This window comes from Erythrolamprus reginae, chromosome 1 (genome assembly GCF_031021105.1).
Source record: "Erythrolamprus reginae isolate rEryReg1 chromosome 1, rEryReg1.hap1, whole genome shotgun sequence".
Classification (NCBI taxonomy): domain Eukaryota; kingdom Metazoa; phylum Chordata; class Lepidosauria; order Squamata; family Dipsadidae; genus Erythrolamprus; species Erythrolamprus reginae.
In genome coordinates, this window is record NC_091950.1 from 335,080,267 (window position 1) to 335,101,439 (window position 21,173).

General features: G+C 39.0%; 1 protein-coding gene across 1 annotated transcript in view; it reads left to right on the forward strand.

Moving 5' to 3' along the window:
- The window catches only part of DISC1 (DISC1 scaffold protein), a 206,358-nt gene that overhangs the window by 137,626 nt on the left and 47,559 nt on the right, over positions 1–21,173 (forward strand). The window contains exon 10 of the mRNA XM_070733963.1: positions 4,204–4,264. Within this exon, the coding sequence (XP_070590064.1) occupies positions 4,204–4,264 (61 nt within the window). The remainder of the gene's footprint in view (positions 1–4,203; positions 4,265–21,173) is intronic.

Genomic DNA, 21,173 nt, shown 5'->3' on the forward strand with positions numbered 1-21,173 from the left:
TGGCCTGTTTTGAGGTCTTGTGCTCATCATATAAGGTACAGTTTGAGTCTCACCGGCTCAAGGTTGACTCAGCCTTCCATCCTTCGGAGGTCGGTAAAATGAGGGTTCAGATTGTTGGAGGTAATATGCTGTCTCTATAAACCACATAGAGAGGACTGTAAACACTATGAAATGGTATATGTCTAAGTGCTATTGCTACAATATGGGGTGTGTGGTGTATTCATGAATCAATTAATTTTACAACCATAGGAATAATACATAGCATTTTAAAGCACATTTTTCTGAATTAATATCCTACAATGACAGTACAATATTATTAGCAAATAGATGCTGGGATGATGGGTATTGGTCTGGCTGCCTTTCTTCTATACAATCTGATGGCGCTTTCAGCATTAAAATCCTGTTTCCAAAAAGATAAGCATTAAAAAAAGGCACTGCTCGAAGCATATTGTGTCTCTGCAAAGGATGATTTTTATTATATCTTCTTCCATTAGTGGGTCTCTTTTATGGTCAATAACAGCTGACCAAATCAACCTTGGGGATAAGAACACAAAGAGATAACGAAAATAAATCTTTTAACATATACAGTACATAGAGTGCAGTTGCATAATTTTCTGTCTTGCCCCAACTTATAGCACGATTACATTATTCTTTTTGTGATTCGATTTAGAAATTTTGGATTCCCATACATCCCTTTCCTTGAACAATTGCCACTCACTTGCATTCAGTTAAAACTCCACGTCAGTAGCTTGGAGTCGATCTAAACTTAAGGAAAATCCAGATATATTTCGTGGTATTTTCTTCAAATTGTTGGTGGGAAATAATTTGACTGGTATTTTAAAAGGGTTATAACTTATGCCCTGTGACGTGTGAGAATAATATTATATTCTTTTGTCATTTCAGTTTAGATAAAGCATTTTGATGAAACTGCGTATGCCATGCTTATGTTTCCTGGAGGGTTTTTAACTGACCTACTTTTCGCTTATTGATGGTTTCCTACCTGATTCGTTTTTTGTCATTGAATACTGCTGATTTATTAAGCTATCTGCTTCAAGGACATTGTAAAACTGCACATGGGGAATAGGACACAACTGTGAAAAGCAAGAATTACTATGTCAGATAATATCCAATTAAAATCCAGCTAGCACAGCAGGAGAAATTGGAACTCGGGTTTATCATTCATGTAATAGAATATATTGAAACATTAGTTAGAAACAAAGTCATTATGAAGCACAGATCCTTTTTTCCTCCAGTTACCGGATTATTGCTATTGTACATTTAAAATGAAGGAGAGTGTTATGTCATGCTCCAGGGCCATATAATGATGAGATCAGGGCAGAGGGGAATGAAAGCTGGAGCATAAAGCTGTGGTATTATCAAAGGATTTATCACAGGTTTGATTGACAGTGTTTGCTATTTAAACATGGACACACAGGCAGAAGACTTTACTTTTTATTTTAACTTTGATCTGAGACGGCCATGAGATTCAAGAAAGCCATCATGTCCTTGCCACATCTCAGTAATTTTACAGTCCTCAGATTGAACTCTGGAAGACAGAAGAATGTTTAGAATAAGTAAGGGGCATTTAAATATACATGAACTCTGGTGTAAAGATGATATGCCTCATATAAAACATTATATGTGGGTGGTTCCCCCCCCCTCTTTTAAATTAGCAGGCCATGGACCAAGCTGGATACATTTTCTCTAGTGCCTACAGGTAGCATGATATAAGGATGTTGAGGCTAAATTAGATCATATAATTTCTATAGGCATGAAACGGAGAACATTTAATGTCTGAGACACTGTACATTTAATGTATGGGACACTACGCATACTCTTCATGATCTGTTTTCCTTGTTACCTTCTGGGAGGGGATAGCACAACATCCAGATTCAGCTTCAATTTTGTTCCATACAATATCAACCTTGTGAATTCTCAAGCTTCCCTTTTCTGCTGTGTATTTAAGAGGGGCAGTATTTATATGGGTTTATGTCTTAGGGCTTAGGCATATGCATATAGCATATTTATTTATTAGATTTCTATGCTGTCCTTCTCAGATGATTGGTTATGACCTATAAAGCCCTTCATGGCACCGGACCAGAATATCTCCGGGACCGCCTTCTGCCGCACGAATCCCAGCAACCGATTAGGTCCCACAGAGTTGGCCTTCTTCGGGTCCCATCGAATAAACAATGTCAGGTCCCAGGGGAAGAGCCTTCTCTGTGGCGGCCCCGACTCTCTGGAATCAGCTTCCCCCCGGAGATTAGAACTGCCCCCACCCTCCTTGCCTTTCGTAAACTCGTTAAAACCCACCTTTGCCCGGGCCTATACAATTTATGTATGGTATGTCTGTGTGTATGTCTGCTTAATAACTGGGTTTTTTAATTATTTGATTTGTCATGAATTGTTTTATTGCTGTTGTGAGCCGCCCCGAGTCTACGGAGAGGGGCGGCATACAAATCTAATAAATAATAATAATAATAATAATAATAATAATAATAATAATAATAATCATCATCATCATCATCTATATCATGTATATGTGTATTATGATTTTGTATTTCATCACCAGTCGGGCGCTTCCCAAGCACCTAGGACTGCATGATGTAATAATAATAATAATAATAATAATAATAATAATCTATATTATGTATATTTGTATTATGTATCTATGCACTTTTGAGAACAGGCAAGGGGGCATGATGGCTCAGTGGTTAAGGACACTGGGTTTGTGACAGCCTGGGTTCAAGCTCAAGCTCCGTGCAACAGGTGAGCTCTCCTTACTGGCTCTAGCTCCTGCTCACCTTCTGATGTGAAAGCATGCAAATGCAAATAGATTAATAGGTACCACTTTAGTGGGAAGGTAACAGTATTACGTGTGCCTTAGCACATAGCCTTGCTGGCCAGATGACCATAGAAATTGTCTTTAGACAACGTTGACTCCCTCAGCCAAGAAACGAAGATGAGCACCATGCCCTAGTCCAGTGATGCCGAACCTATGGCATGGGTGCCACAGGTGGCATGAGGAGCCATATCTGCTGGCACTCGAGCTGTTGCTCCAGCTCAGCTCCAACGTGAGTGTGTGTGCCGTCCAGGTGACTTTTGGCTTGCGCAGAGGCTCTGGGAAAGTGTTTTTGACTTCCAGAGAGCTTCCAGGGGGATGGGGAGGGAATTTTTTACCTTCCCCTTGTCAGATTTTTGAGAGATAAATCACAGCCCGCGTGAGCTATGATGAATCAAATCTGGAGGCGATGGATAAAGTTACAGAAACTGCTTCAAAATGAAGTTACTTTTATTAATGAAAACAATAAAACAGCTTTGCCTGGTCCCAGGCTCTTACTGTACGTCTACATTGCTAGAGAGTTAGAGGAAAGATGGAGATTCTTCTTCTTCATCGGAGAAGAAGGGAAGTGATGCTGGCTATCTAGACAGGATTTACATCATAATGGGTGGAGCTAGATTAACATACACACAGTTAACTATTTAATTACTAAATGTCTCTGAATGTCTCTGGGGCTGGCAATACACAGCGTGACACCCCTGGTTCCAGGGAAGCCTCTGTAGCCTGGGGAGACTGAAACACGAGCCTACTGGGCTCACCAGAAGTTGGGAACAAGGCCGTTTCCAGCCTCCAGAGAGTCTCCAGGGGGCAGGGGAAGCTGTTTTCACCCTCCCCAGGCATTGAATTATGGGTGTGGGCACTTGCTCATGTGTGATAGCATATGCGCACACTCTTTCAACACCCAAGGAAAAAAAGGTTCGCCATCACTGCCCTTATCAGATACTACTGATGGGGGAACCTTTACCTTTAGTGTTTTAGCAGCTGGGTGTTTCTTATTTATTCATTCATCAAATTTACATAGCCACCCATCTCGCCAAATGCAACTCTTAATAAAGAGCAAGTCTTTAACTTTAAATCTGAAAACTGTACTGGAGCAAAATATGTAAAATTCTCCTATCTATTTCTATTTATTATTTAATTTATTTATTTAATTGGATTTGTATGCCGCCCTGTACGACTCGGGGCGGCTCACAGCATATACAAGAAACAATAATAAGCAATCCAATTAATAATACATTGAAAAACAATCCTAAAAATTCTAATTTTAAAACTTCCCTTAACCATGAAAATTATAAATTATAATTTGTTATGTCCTTTTTCTTTCTTCTCTCAGTGGAAAAAAAATCATATTTGTCTTACAGAGAAAAAGTTGAAAGAAAACACTCTCAAGTACATGGAAGTGCTAGAAGATAAACTGCAAAGGTAAAGACATCCTGGGATCTTTCAAATTTTTAGAAAATTTTATTTATTTATTTTATTTATTTATTTTGTCCAATACAGAATGAGGGTTTTAGTGGGTATATATCTATATACACATAGTAAAATACATGATGAAGGTTATAGAGGAGATACTCATAGTAAAATATATCTAAGAAATAATAGAAAAGAAGATAAAGTAATAGAACATATCAATGAAAGAATAGAAGAAGAGATGTAGGAATAGAAGAAAGGTATAGGAGATATAGGAGAGCAATAGGACAGGGGACGGAAGGCACTCTAGTGCACTTGTACTCGCCCCTTACTGACCTCTTAGGAATCTGGATAGGTCAACTGTAGATAATCTAAGGGTAAAGTGTTGGGGGTTTGGGGATGACACTATGGAGTCTGGTAATGAGTTCCACGCTTTGACAACTTGGTTACTGAAGTCATATTTTTTACAGTCAAGTTTGGAGCAGTTAATATTAAGTTTAAATCTGTTGTGTGCTCTTGTGTTTTCAGTGGTGTCTGATTCCTGGGCATTTATGTTGTTTAGTTATGCATTTAATTATCTTGGACTAAATATAATTCAAGGAATTATTTTGAATCTTTTAAACTAAGATATAGTATTTCACTGGGGGTATCAGAGATTTAGCACATTACAAATTCTCCAGAATAGGTGGGGCAGGGATCTTGACTTCTTTTGTTTTCATTTTTGGTTGTTGTAATGACGGATTTCACTCTCCTCTTATAGATAAATGAACCTCTCTAAAATCTAATATATTTATTTGATATGACTTTCTAATCCAATCCATGGAGAATTAGCTGGTTATGTTACTGAATGTTGATGGTGCAGTCTCGAAGATTCCTAGTTTTGAGATCAGTCTACTATGATAGCTTATTCCTGCTATAAGGTGTTTGGGACAACAAATGTCATTATTATGAATTCCCTTTGTGTATCTAGAGAAGGTGTTGGTATACTACTTGAGCCTCCAAGTTGGTAGAACATGGAGAAATCCCAGCTTACCTAGAGTAGTAGGAATTTGGTTGGGGGTAAAAGAGGAGTTATTTTATTTTATTATTTTATTTTATTATTTTATTTTATTATTTTATTTTATTTTATTTATTTTATTTATTTTATTTATTTTATTTATTTATTTTATTTTATTTTATTTATTTATTTTATTTATTTTATTTATTTTATTTATTTTATTTATTTTATTTATTTTATTTATTTTATTTATTTTATTTATTTTATTTATTTTATTTATTTTATTTATTTTATTTATTTTATTTATTTATTTAATTTTATTTTTATTTTATATTTTATATTTTATATTTTTTATTTTTATTTTTTTATTTTATTTTATTTATTTATTTTATACTTTTTTGTCTGTCTGTCTGTCTGTCTGTCTGTCTGTCTGTCTGTCTGTCTGTCTGTCTGTCTGTCTCTCTCTCTCTCTCTCTCTCTCTCTCTCTCTATCTATCTATCTATCTATAGTTTGTGTTGGAAGGGACCCTGTGGGTCTTCTAGTCCAGTGTTTCCCAACCTTGGCAACTTGAAGATATTTGGATTTTGACTCTTAGAATTCCCCAGCCAGCGAATGCTGGCTGGGGAATTCTGGGAGTTGAACTCCAGATATCTTCAAGTTGCCAAGGTTGGGAAACACTGTTCTAGTCCAATCTCCTGCTGGTACAGGAGACCCTATACCATCCCAGACATAGGTATGCCCATGTTACACCAACACTCCGCAGTCTGCATTGGTTGACGACCAGTTTCCGGTCACAATTCAAAGTATTGGTTATGACCTATAAAGCCCTTCATGGCAATGGACCAGAATATCTCCGGGACCGCCTTCTGCCGCACGAATCCCAGCGACCAGTTAGATCCCACAGAGTTGGCCTTCTCTGGGTCCCGTCAACTAAACCAGTGTTTTTCAACCAGTGTGCCGTGGCACACTAGTGTGCCGCGAGACATGGTCAGGTGTGCCGCGAAGCTCAGAGAGAGAAAGAAAGCAAGAGAGAGAGAAAGAAAGCAAGAGAAGGAAAGAAAGCAAGAGAGAGAGAGAAAGAAAGCAAGAGAGAGAGAAAGAGAACAAGAGAAAGCAAGCAAGAGAGAGAGCAAGAGAGAGAGAGAGCAAAAGAGAGAAAGAAAGCAAGAGAGAGAAAGAGAGGGAGGGAAGGAGAGAGAGAGAAAGACATAGAGGTAGGTAAGGAGGGAGAGAAAGAGAGCAAAAAAGAGAGGAAGGAAGAGAAAGAAAGAGAGATGGAGAGAGAGAAAGAAAGAGGAAGGAAGGGAGAGATAATTTTTTTGTCCAAACTTTTTTTAGCCCACCCCCACCCCGCTCAGTGTGCCCCAGGGTTTTGTAAATATAAAAAACGTGCCGTGGCTCAAAAAAGGTTGAAAATCACTGAACTAAACAATGTCGTCTGGCGGGACCCAGGGGAAGAGCCTTCTCTGTGGCAGCCCCCACCCTCTGGAACCATCTCCCCCCAGAGATTAGAACTGCCCCCACCCTCCTTGCCTTTCATAAACTCCTTAAAACCCACCTCTGCCATCAGGCATGGGGGAATTGAGATATCGCCCCCAGACCTATTTAGTTTATGCATGGTATGTTTGTATGTATATCTTGTTTTTAAATAAGGGTTTTTTAGATATTTTTAAATATTAGATTTGTTATTGTACGTTGTTTTTATTATTGCTGTGAGCTACCCTGAGTCTACGGAGAGGGCAGCATACAAATCTAATAAATTAAATAAATAAATAAAATAAATATGGCAGTCCAGTCTCCTCTTGAAGGTCTTCAGTGTTGGGGCATTCGCAACCTCCGCAGGCAGGCCATTCCACCAGTTGATCGCTCTCACCATCAGAAAGTTCTTCCTTATTTCTAGGTTGAATCTCTCCTTGGTCAGCTTCCATCCGTTGCTCATTGTCTGGCCCTCTGGTGCTTTGGAAAACAGTGTGACCCCCTCCTCACTGTGGCAACCCCTCAAGAAGACTGCTATCATGTCCCCTCTGGACCTCCTCTTCACTAGACTATCCATGCCCAGTTCCTGCAACCTTTCCTCGTATGTTTTGGTTTCTAGTCCCTTTATCATTCTGGTTGCCCTCTTCTGTACTTTTACCAGAGTTTCAATTTTTTTTAATAGTGTGGAGTCCAAAATTGAATGCAGTACTCTAGGTGTGGTCTGACTGGGGCATTATAAAGTGGTATTAGTATCTCCTTAGTCCAAGATTGTATCCCTCTGTTGATGCGGCTCAAGATTGTGTTGGCTTTTTTAGCTGTTGCTGCACATTGCTGGCTCATATTTGACTAGGGCTGATAACAAGGGTGTCCTCGAGAGAGTAAAATATGACAGTATAGTGGCCGTATTATTTCTAAATATGGTCAAAGCCCACAACTTTTTTCTGTGAGGCTTTAAACACATGGTTGCGATCACTATCTTAACTTTTCTGAGCCCCCTACCCATTTCATATACCCCAGACTGGTAACCTTTTCTTTAATCTTCTCCCAAAGTATTCTGTAAAGGCAGATGTGGTAGAATTAAATGAGAGATGAGAATAAACAGAAAACTTAGAAATTTAATAGGAAGCAGGACAAGGATATGTCATGTCCCTTTGCTTGTAGTGATGTTGGAAGCACATTGACTGGGGCCTGAATGTATTTTTGTCAACGTTTTATGTTCTGTTGTTGAAAACCTGAATAGTTGGCAGTATATGTGAAGATAATTTACATGATGTAGGAGACTGAATCTGAAATTTAGTGTGTTAAAGACTAAGATCGTTGTGTCTGATAGGATAGGAATGCATAAATAGCACAAAGCTAGAACAAATAGTTTTTTCAAACTTATTTATATTTCAACATCTATAAAGGATGCAGTCATCACTGAGGAGTCATCCACTCTTTTAACAGATTTGGAAAGTTTACAGATGAAGAAAAATCCTTTTTCCAACATTTCCTGATTTTTTAAAAAAATAACATGGACTTTTTATTTACTTATTTATTTATATTTATTTATTTTGTCCAATACATAATTCACATTGAAGAGAAAGATATGTAATAATATAAGTAAAGAAAAGAATAGAAGAAAAGATATAAAAATATAGGTGAACATATTTGAAAGGAAGAAAAGATAAATGAGATAAGGAGAGACAATTGGGCAGGGGACGGAAGACAACTAGACACAAGAACAGTTTTTTTCCGAACGCCATCACTCTACTAAACAAATAATTCCCTTAACACTGTCAGACTTTCTACTAAATCTGCACTTCTATTCTACTAGTTTTTCTCATCATTCCTTTCACCCATTTTCTCCCATGTTGACTATGACTGTAACTTGTTGCTTATATCCTAAGATTTTTATTAATATTGCTTCTTCATTGCTTATTTGACCCCTATGACAATCATTAAGTGTTGTACCACATGATTCTTGACAAATGTATATTTTATTTTATGTATGCTGAGAGCATATGCATCAAGACAAATTCCTTGTGTGTCCAATCACACTTGGCCAATAAAATTCTATTCTATTCTATTCTATTATGCACGCCCCTTACTGACCTCTAAGGAACCCGGAGAGGTCAATCGTGGATAGTCTAAGGGAAAAATGTTTGGGGTTAGGGGTTGACACTACTGAGTCAGGTAATGAGTTCCATGCTTCGACAACTCGGTTGCTGAAGTCATATTTTTTACAGTCAAGTTTGGAACGGTTAATATTAAGTTTGAATCTGTTGCGTGCTCTTGTGTTGTTCCGATTGAAGCTGAAATAGTCATTGATAGGTAGAACGTTGCAGCATATGATCTTGTGGGCAATACTTAGATCGTGTTTTAGGCGACGTAGTTCTAAGCTTTCTAGACCTAGGATTGATAGTCTGCTTTCGTAGGGTATTCTGTTTCGAGTGGAGGAGTGAAGGTCTCTTCTGGTGAAGTATCTTTGGACATTTTCAAGGGTGTTGATATCCGAGATGTGGTATGGGTTCCAGACAGATGAACTGTATTCAAGGATGGGTCTGGCAAAAGTTTTGTAGGCTCTGGTGAGTAGCGTGAGATTGCCAGAGCAGAAGCTGCATAATATCAGGTTAACAACTCTGGAAGCCTTTTTGGCGATATTGTTGCAGTGGGCTTTGGCACTTAGATCATTTGACATTAGTATTCCAAGGTCTTTTACTGAGTGGGGGTTGGCTGTGAGGTTTTGTTTATTCAGTTTATATATGAGGTTCGGATTCTTTTTGCCGATGTGGAGGGTAGAACTTGGTCAAGAAACTAAGTGGACAAACAAATTGTCAAATTGTAGCCATGGGTGAATGGGACATGCTTATTTATTTGACTGACTGACTGACTGACTGACTGACTGACTGGAGGATTCTGGGAGCTGAAGTCCCACAAATCTTAAAGTTGCCAAGTTTATAGTGCTGGATCCATGGAGGATATAAAAAGATTCAACCTTCTTGCTTTCTAAAAATTTCATGCTGAGAAGCGAATTGTTTGATGAGTTAAAGCTTGAAATGCCTTGTTTACTCTTTGGCAATGAACCAGATATGAACTAACACAGGGGTGGCTTTTTTGAGCTGAAGCCATGTTTAGCCGCTATGTTGCATGCTAGTGACTGTATACAAAAAGTAATGGGCAAATCGACAATTAAATGTAAATTTGATTTTATTTCTTTTACATATAACTAAAAATGAGCAAACTGTAATACGGTGCCTGTCATATATTCCATAATATTTCTCTTTTGACACATTCAAGGACATTCAGCACTTTAGAGGGTTGCCCCGGGCCTCTGGTTGTGCAGCTCCGGATTTAAAAATAATATCTATTTAACTTGAAATACTGGAAAATCCTCTATATCTGCAGCCTCTTTTTTCTGCACCTTTCAGCTGAATTTTTCCACTGCTTATTGTATCATGTCATCAAATAATTTCCTGTTAGATTCTCAAGAACTTTGAAGATCAATAAGAATTCTAGTCCTTATAGTCCACAAATACAGAAAGCAAGAAAAGAAAATTATTATTTAATCCTTATTCAGATAAAGCTTGTTTCCTCTATTTCATTTCTGGAACTCCTGTGGAGATTAATCTTCTAGCTTTGAAGAGCTCTGTTGCTTCCCTTAAGGCTTTGGTTGCCTCTTAAATGGCTTATCTCTTGGTGTTGTGTTTCCTTTATAACAGGATTATCTAGGTATTTACATTTTTAAAAAGTTCTTCATATGAATAGTTGGTTTTAGAAAGGGGAAGGTTGTTGTGCTGGTTTCTCTATATCAATATATATAGAATATCTTATTGTCACTTTGAAGCAACTAAAGGACATCTAATTATCTTATAATATACATTAATTAAAAATTTCTGAACTAACTGGAAATTAATATGACAATTAGAAGGAAGGCAGATTTGAAAAGAGTGATGGTTTATATAAGGTATGAAAAAGTATACTCAAGACCCACCTATATCGCCAGGCATGGAGGAATTAAGACATCTCCCCAGACTTTTATATTTTATGTTTTGTATGTATGTGCTGTATGGTTTTAATTGTTGGGGGTTTATATATCTTTTTATTATTGGATTTGTTCTATTGCTATACTGCTTTTTATTACTGTTGTAAGCCGCCCCGAGTCTTCGGAGAGGGGCGGCATACAAATCTAATAAATTATTATTATTATTATTATTATTATTATTATTATTATTATTATGAATGATATTGCTATAAAACTAGATTTAATTCCCCCTCCCCCGGTATCTCATGCTTTTCTTTGGTTTACTATTTTTTATTCATTTTCTGACCTCTGCATTATATTGCTTATGCTGAAATCTGTAATCTCTCTCCCTCTCCTTCCCTCCTTCCATGTATGCACACATGGATGTAAATATAACTGAATATTAATGCTTTATATTGGTCAATACAGTGCTAGCACTTAAGATGGAAGCTGTAGCAGCTCCCATTCAATTTAGTTTAATTCTATTCTTATAGACTAAGACAACAAATCAAACAATAAATAACATGTGACACTTTGAATAAAAGAAAGATAGAATATAAAAACGATAAACCATGTCATCAAAGCTATTATTATTATTATTATTATTATTATTATTATTATTATTATTATTTGGGTTTGTATGCCGCCCCTCTCCGTAGACTCGGGGCGGCTCACAACAGTGATAAAGAACAATATGTATTGACAAATCTAATAATTTAAAATCTAAAATAGCAATTGTACATTTAAAAAATCTAAAAAGAAGGAACCCCAATATAAAAAACATACATACAGTCATATCATGCACTAAAACTACATAGGCAGGGGGAGATGTCTCAGTTCCCCCATGCTTGACAACAGAGGTGGGTTTTGAGGAGTTTACGAAAGGCAAGGAGGGTAGGGGCAGTTCTAATCTCTGGAGGGAGCTGACTCCAGAGGGTCGGAGCCGCCACAGAGAAGGCTCTTCCCCTGGGTCCCACCAGACGACATTGTTTAGTCAATGGGACCCGGAGAAGGCCAACTCTGTGGGACCTGACCGGTCGCTGGGATTCGTGCGGCAGAAGGCGGTCTCGCAGGTATCCTGGTCCGGTGCCATGAAGGGCTTTATAGGTAATAACCAACACTTTGAATTGTGCCCGGAAACTGATCGGCAACCAGTGCAGACTGCGGAGTGTTGGAGTAACATGGGCATATTTGGGAAAGCCCATGATTGCTCTCGCAGCTGCATTCTGCACGATCTGAAGTTTCCGAACATTCTTCAAAGGTAGCCCCATGGAGAGAGCGTTACAGTAGTCGAGCCTCGACATTCATACTAAGTATTGCCACCTAAAAAACAGAATTTAATTGGCTATTCCTTGCTGGTAAATTCTGCAAGTAATTGCATAACATTGTCCATTTTAAATGTTTCCTTTGATTATGGTCAGAAAAAGAATGAAAGTAATATTCGTTTAATTACTACCTCAAAATGTTGCCTAGACAACTACATGGAATTGTCATTGTATCATCAGTATCACTGGTATGTCATTATATCACCAGCTATGCTGGCTGGAGGATTCTGGGAGTTGAAATCCATAAGTCTCAAAGTTGCCAAGTTTGAAGACCTCTTTGTAGAGGTAGACTTTTAATCTTTGGTCAGATTGAAGGTCAGGATGTGAGACAGGGCAGGTTCCTCTTACCTGCATACCGATGTGTTGCGTGTGTGTCGCAACATTTTACACACACAATTTTGCTTCCACGCATGCGCAGAAGCAAAAAATTGCTGAAAATCACAAGAATGCAAAGGCTGGCTTTGTTAAAAAGTGCTATTGCTAACATGCTGTAAGCCGCCCTGAGTCTAAGAAGGGTGGCATAAAAATTGAATAAATAAATAAATAAATAAATCTCCTCACGTGATTTTGTTCCACACATGTGCAGAAGCAAAAAAAAAAAAAAAAGCTGAAAATCACATGCGGGCGAACATCCCCTTGTGCAGGGGTAGGCAAAGTTGGTTCTTCTATGACTTGTGGACTTCAACTCCCAGAATTCCTGAGTTGACATGATTGGTTCAGGAATTTTGGGAGTTGAAGTCCACAACTTGTAGAAGAGCAAACTGCCTACCCCTGCTCGTCTGCGATTTTGCTTCTGTGCATGCGCAGAAGCCAAAAAAAAGGCCTAAAAATAGTAATAAAAGAAAAGAAATGGTGCTGCGCATGGACCGACAAAGGCAGCACCAGAGCTGTCACATGCAAATTGCGCAATCGGCAGGCCACTACTGGACTACCGCACCAGACCAGTAGGAACCCACCTCTGACATGAGGGAAAGAAAAGGAAGAGTTTAGAATAGTTGCTATGGGGCTTTCAGTGTCCTCAAAGGATCCTGTGCATTTACTACATTTCTTTGGGGTGGTACCTTGATAATTTGATGATAATGATCAGATTTCCATTTTGATAAAGAAACTTATACCAGGAATGAAAGGAAAACCATTATTTTTTGTGTCCCTGTTAAGGAAACATTTTTTACAGTATTTGCCCAGTGTCCCAAAATGATGGCATTGTTATCTTACTTTTTGAAATATTAATTGCATATTGTCGAGGAAGACGCTTTCAATGAAAATCAGATTAAATAGAATGCTGTCTGAATATTCTTACATGATATTCAGAACCATTAATAGAACGTTTAGATTTTTTAAAAAAATGTCCAAGATGGATCCCAATCTCCGGCCTAGAATGGCCCAAGTTCCAATATACAATGACTATATAAAGAATGTGGCTTTGTTTTATATTCTAAGAGAAAATGTGAGTCAATATAACTCCAAATTTATCTAATACAGTGGTACCTCTAACGAACTTAATTCATGACCAGGTTCTTAAGTAGAAAAGTTTGTAAGAAGAAGCAATTTTTCCCATAGGAATCAATGTAAAAGCAAATAATGTGGGGAAACCACAGGGAGGATGGAGACCCTGTTTCCTGCTAGGAGATTCCTAGAGATTCCTAAAAAAGGCCCCACAGAGGCTTCTCCCTGCCTTTTCTGGCCCTGTTTCCTCCCAGGAGATTCCTAGAGAGGCCCCACAGAGGCTTCTGCTTGCCTTTTCCGGCCCTGTTTCCTCCCAGGAGATTCCTAGACAGGTCCCACAGAGGATTCTCCCTGCCTTTTCTGGTTACAGTTTCGGAGGCTCGGGTTTGTAAGTGGAAAATTATTCTTGAGAAGAGGCAAAAAAATCTTGAACAGCCAGTTCTTATCTAGAAAAGTTTGTAAGTAGGTAGAGGTACCACTGTATTACATTTTGTGTGGCTATAATATTCCAATGAGCCTTTGGGGGCACTTTCCTTGAAAGTACAGGCACAATATTGCATTACTGGTAGAAGACACTGCCTTTACTGTGCCTTTAAGTATGAGGAGATTATGCTATAGAAATAAATATCACAAACATTAATTTCTGGGGGGAAAGTAGGCATCCAGCTGTAATAACTTTTGGTCACTGATAGGTTTTACTGCCCTGATTTTGTGTAATCCTTTTCACCATGGATTCTAGTAACAATTTCCATAAACAAATCATACACTATAATTGTTTTTGTCCTTCTGGAATCCCACCCCAAAAATCAATTTTGATACTGTTTTGAGAGCAAAAGACAAGATGTGCAGTGCTGAGGGTTGTTATTAACTGCTAACTCTTAAAAAGTTATTTTTATCCTGTCTGGATGTATAGTGAGCTCAGGATAATAAAACATGCTATTATTACATCTAGTTTTATTTTTTCCCCTTTTGCCATTTTTTCCTCTCTGTTTTATTGGTAAGCAGCCAGCCTTGTTTTGTTGTCTGACGTGAGTCTTTAGAGCAGAGGGATAAACCTTCTAATTAATAAGTGATTTACTTAATTATCTGTTCAGCTCTGTTGCACCTTCTTTTTTTCAGACTGTTTACAAATGACATCATATCAGTTCAATAATAATGATGATGATGATAATAATAATAATAATAATAATAATAATAATGATATCCCAATCTTTCTTCTGAAAGACTGCAGTTGTATTTATCACATGTTGATATGGAATTTCACGGCATCTCACGGAACAGACAGTGATGGATTCTAAATCCCTTATCGCTGTTCTTTCAGGGTCCAAACTACTTTTTATTTGTATCAGTCAAAATAAATAGCATATTTTTTTAGGGGAAGCCATTTAATGTGGTTAGGTGATTATCCTAAATCTCAAAAAGATTATTTTCACTCAGTGAAAAGGGAGAGAAGGTGGAGAAAACATTTCCTCCTGGATAGACATTTCTTTCTTCCTGGACCTCTGGTGGAGGCGCAAACTCTTTTTGGGGATTCCATCTTTTGGCTAAGTTGCTGATGATTTTGAACTGTAGGTTTCCCATTGCTCTCCTTCTTCTTTTCTGGGTCACAGCCAGAGAAGAGATTGGTGGGACTGGGTGGATGGGTGGGTGGAGAATGAAGAGAGAGCCTTTAGCCCAGGGATGGTCCACCCTGGCAACTTTATGACTTGTGGACTTCAACTCCCAGAATTCCTGAGCCAGCCATTCTGGGAGTTAAAGTCCACAGGTCATAAATTTGCTAGTGTTGCATATCTCTGATATAGCCAGATGGTGAGAGCATCAGAGGAGCATCCCTTTTGAGTGCGATTATTGTGTGGGTAGAGTATGGGTGCGGGTCACAGGATATCCTGATGACACTGAGAGCTAGTAAAGCTAAAAAGAGCCGGTCTGGCGCAGCAGGTAGAGTGCTGTACTGCAGGCCACTGAAGCTGTAGATCTGAAGGTCAGCGGTTCAAATCTCATCACCGGCTCAAGGTTGACTCAACCTCCCATCGTTCCGAGGTGGGTAAAATGAGGACCCGGATTGTGGGGGCAATAGGCTGGCTCTGTTAAAAAGTGCTATTGCTAACATGGTGTAAGCCGCCCTGAGTCTAAGGAGAAGGGCAGCATAAAAATTGAATGAATGAATGAATGAATGAATGAATAAATAATTAATTAAATAAATAAATAAATAAATAAATAAAAACAATGATCCTGGTCCTTGGGATGAATGAAATGGAGGACATTGGGATCTGTCCCCGGTTTGGAGGGAAGGATGCTGCTACCTTTAGGATATGTAGAAGGTGTGCCAAAGTATTAAAGTGATGGGGGCTTCAGGAGATGTGGGAGACAGGAAGTGGAGTTCTTGGAGAATGTGGGACTGGCCACTATATGATGCTGGCTTTGCATTCAAGTTCTACGGTCTCAGTCCCTGTCGCCAGTCAGGAGACCTTCAAATGCCCCAGTTTCTGGATGCTGCTTTTAAATGTAAGATCAGCATCTAATAACTTCTTTTTCATCTGCAATCCCTCATTGATGGGAGAATCAACCTGGCATGTGTTATTGAGGTTTAGGCCCGAAGGTGGGGGGATTTTTGGAGATACACCCAGCTGGGTTCCGGGTCTGACATCAGTTGAGATTTCAGGACAGGGGTGGAAGTTTAGCGATTGTCATCCTTATAGCTTTTAGGGGTGCTACTCCACAGATTACTGGATATGACTTCCTGTTCTCCCTGGGCTGTAGGGGAGTTGGGGTCATTGTTGTATCAGTCTCCTAGCTGCATGACAACCTCTCTGCCTGAGCTCCTTGACTATTTTTGACTTGTGGTGGAGTTACAGTACAATCTAACAGCTTCTATTAAGGCCTACTTTGTAGTGATAAGGACAGTGAAACTGGAAATAGAGGCCAGCCTTTTGCCTTAAGGAATAATTGTCAGAAAGACTTTTTAATAGAAAGCTGAAGAATAATCCTTTAATAATTTATTTATTAAGGATAATGGTTCCTTAAAAGTTAACATTTGATAACAAGTTTGGGAAGTCTATTGCAGCTGTACCTAAGAAATTAAAAAGGGTATCCTTTAGTCTTTAGTTGTCCAACTCAGTCACTTCTAAGAGGGAAAGGACACAGTATTCCTGATTAGGAAGACACGTTCTTTGAAATTATTCTGAAAAAGGAATTGTAACTCTATCGGCAGGAAGAAATATGCTGCAACTGCCAAAAAAGCCAACACAGTTCTAGGCTGCATGAACAGAGAAGAGAATCAAGATCACGTGAAGTGTTAATACCACTTTATAAGGCCTTGGCAAGACCACACTTGGAATAATGCATTCAATTTTGGTCGCCAAGATGTAAAAAGGATGTTGAGACTCTAGAAAGAGTGCAGAGAAGAGCAACAAAGATGACTAGGGGACTGGAAGATAAAACATATGAAGAATGGTTGCAGGAAGAGAAGAGAAGAGAATTTTTTATTGGTCAAGTATAATTGGATACACAAGGAATTTGTCTTTGGTGCATATGCTCTTAGTGTACATAAAAGACAAGACACATTTGTCAAGAATCATGGGGTACAACACTTAATGATTGCCATAGGGTACAAATATGCAATCAGGAAACAATCAATATTAATATAAATGGTAAGGATACAAGCAACAAGTTACAGTCATACAGTCATAAGTGGGAGGAGATGGGTGATAGGGACGATGGGAAGACTAATAGTAATAGAAATCAAGCCTTAATGAATAGTTTGACAGAGGTGGAGGAAATATTTGTTTAGCAGAGTGATGGCATTCGGGGAAAAATTGTTCTTGTATCTAGGCGTCTTGTTGTGCAGTGCTCTGTAGCGTCATTTTAAGGGTAGAAGTTGAAACAATTTACGTCCAGGATGCGAGGGATCAATAAATATTTTCACGGCCTTCTTATCATTGATTGGTATCATTGATTGGTTGGAAAATAAAGGAAGTACACTAAACCGTTTCAGAGCTAGAGATTCTTTAGTGCTTATATATTCTTCACAAAGCTTCAACTTTTTTTTTTATCAGCATAAAAAATAGGTCAGATTGTAGGACTCTCTGCCCTTGACAGATCCCTTTGATGTTTATGAAGTAGCAAAACACAACCACCCAGCTCTTACTTTGCTCTTTGATTCAGAACTGATCCAAGGTTACCTTTATCCTTCCAGGCTACTGAATTGAGCTTGGATCTCCTTTTCAAAAATCTTCTAAGAAATAATGTTTCCTTAAGACCCAGTACTTTGGGAGGCACAGTTCTTAAAATATATTTCAAAACAATCCAAAGAATTGCACCTGGCAGATCCTGTTGCTCCAAGGGAGATGCCCCACCACACAATATTTCTGATGGTTAAATATATATATATATTTTGAAGGAATGCACAATTGTGAATCTAAACGCAAAAGAGGAAGTTTTTGCATAGGACTCAGATACAAAATGCATTCAACCAAATCTAAGTCATTTATTTTTATTTATTTATTTAATTGGATTTGTATGCCGCCCCTCTCTGAGGACTCGGGGCGGCTCACAGCATGTACAGAAAAACAGGAAACAATAATAACAATCCAAGTAATACAATAAAAAACAATCTTAAAATTCTAATAAAAAAACTATCAATATCATTTATTCAACAGTCAAACTAAAGCATTCATTGGTTGGGGGGAAAACCTAAGGAACCCCAGGCCTGGCGGCAAAGATGAGTTTTTAAACTCTTCTGGAGGATGAGGAGGGTGGGAGCAGTGCGATTCCAGAGGGCCGGGCCCCCCACAGAGAAGGCTCTTCCCCTAGGTCCCGCCAGCCGGCATTGTTTGGTCGATGGGATCCTAAGGAGACCAACTCTGTGGGACCTCACCGGTCGCTGTGATTCGTGCGGCAGAAGGTAGTCTCGGAGATAGTCTGGTCCTGTGCCATGTAGGGCTTTATTGGTCATAACCAACACTGAGCATATCCAGTTCCAAAATAAAGAAACAGAGTGCCCACAATTCGTCAATTGTGGCTGGACTGTAAGTCCTAGCATCTCTAGCAACTATGACTAATGTTCTAGATGAAATGCATTATTTGGCTCCTTGTCATTTGGGTCCAGGACTGTGATGGGATACAGATAGGTTTGGTCACATTGGTGGAGGAACTTTATAAGAGTTAGATGGTGATAGAATAGAATAGAATAGAATAGAATTTTATTGGCCAAGTGTGATTGGACACACAAGGAATTTGTCTTGGTGCATATGCTCTCAGCGTACATAAAATAAAATATACATTTGTCAAGAACCATGTGGTACAACACTTAATGATTGTCATAGGGGTCAAATACGCAATAAAGAAGCAATATTAATAAAAATCTTAGGATATACGCAACAAGTTACAGTCATACAGTCAACATGGGAGGAAATGGGTGATAGGAATGATGAGAAAAAGTAGTAGAATAGAAGTGCAGATTTAGTAGAAAGTCTGACAGTGTTGAGGGAATTATTTGTTTAGTAGAGTGATGGCGTTAGGCACTTAGACTTCACAGTGCTTTACACCTCTCTCTAAGTAGTTTACAGTGTCAGCATATTACCCCCAACAATTTGGGTCCTCATTTTACCAACTTCAGAAAGATGGAAGGCTGAGTCAACCTTGAGCCTGGTGAGATTCAGATTGCCAAATTGCAGGCAGCTAGCAGGCAGCAGAAGTAGCCTGCAGTACTGCCTTCTAACCACTGTGCCACCACGTCTCATCCTTTTAGACTTCCAGTAGCCTGCATTAAGTATCTCATCCTTCTGGTTGGTTAGGGATTGGAATTACTGTTTTTCAGCAACTTCCTTGCCGAAGGAAGTTCCTTTTCTCCTTCCATGGCCAATCAATGGTGGAAGAGGGTGGTGATTTGATTCCATGCCAGTTTCTCAGTGGAGAGTGACAAAGTTAGATTCTTTCCCGGCTATTGTTTAACACCTACATGAAACCACTGGGTGAGGTCATTTCATTGATTAAGGCTTCAATATCTTCAGTATATTGATGATGCTCAGCTTTACATGTCTATTCCAGGTTGGTAAGGCTACTCAGGTTTTGGTCTGGTGTCTGGAAGTCTGATTTTGAATCATCGCAGGATGGAATTATTGCCTGGGCAATTCCAGAGAGTCTCTTGATGGAGAAGCACTACTGCAGAAGGAGCATGTCTGGGACTTGATGGTGTTCCTGTACTCATGGTTGCTGCCTGAACAGCAGGTGGAAGTAATGGCTGGGGGAGAGCAGGTTTGCAAAGCTTTGGCTGATGCACCAGTTGCAAGTCTACTTGGAATAAGAGAATCTTAGAACAGTGAGTCACGCCCTCATCACTGTTCTGGTTTCTGGTAGAAGTTTAGTAATTACAAATAACTCTCATTAAATGCATCATTTCATGAAATAAGCAACTCCGTTTATTTCTCTGCTCTCTTGCACTTCAACACATTCCAGACATCAATCGGTCCATTATCTCTCTTCTTGCCGCATTCCTCACATTCCTTTTCCTGCTTCACTTAGACAAGAATTATTTCCTAAATACATAGCTTTAAAAAAGACAGCAGCACTGACTAAATACAATACAAAATACTTTGGCTTACTTTAGCGTGGTGAAAACACCTCCATATTTCCTTTCATCAACGTTGAAACTCCACCCTTCTTCTCCACTAGCCGCCTGATGTGCCAATTACCTCACTACAATATTTAACCCATTCCTCTCCTTAATATCTTCTTCCAGACCTCTGCTCTCTACGTTTCTGAATTCTTCTGAATTTAGGATTAACCCAGCAAGTATCTGATTCTCCCTCGCTAGATCCTGAACTCATAGCTCCATCCTGTGGCTGGCCTCCCACTTGTTCTACTACCTGTAACCCCAGGCTGCCCACTACTTCATAAACACTATCTGAATCCAAGTCCTCAATATCTTCATCATCTTCCAACTGATCAGGAGTATGTACAACAATCACTACTCATCTAGTTGACTGCAGTGTGCTCCAACACTAGAACTCGGGTTAGTTTCCACTTTGTCTGCCATCTGAATGCAATTGAAAACAGAAACTTTCCAGAGGGCACTTGCAAGTTGATGCATAGCCTTTGGTTTTTTTTTTTTGCATGCTTTTAACGGGACTGTAGATGTTTTAATGATTTATATCTATTTCTGTAAAACCTCCAAGAGTCTTGTGAGACCCCAGGGTATAAATGTAACGAACAGACATCCCTGCATTGTTGTGCAGCCCTCGACATTTTCACATCTGAATCGCAGGAACCAAATTAGTATGAGATACAGCTTCTCGTGCTTGAGTGAAATTGAAAAAGACAGCTTCAGTAGAACTTCAGTATAAGAAAGTTATGAAAATGTTTTATCTGTCCTCTACCATTTACCCTGTCCTCTAAGTCAGTGATTTTCAACTTTTTTTGAGTTGCGGCGCATGTTTACATTTACAAAATCCTGGGCCACACCACCAACCAAAATGGCACAAAATGACACTCTAACACAGTACATATTATACATCTAGGAGGCTTCATCTAGTGGTGGCAACATTTACCTCCAGTCCTGATCAGGATTAGAAATCGGGACCATGGGGAGGAGTAGCAGCTTCAACTACTCGCCACGGCCACACAATGACAAGTGCGTGGCAGCCCGAGCAGGGATCTTCCTGGGTGTGGATGAG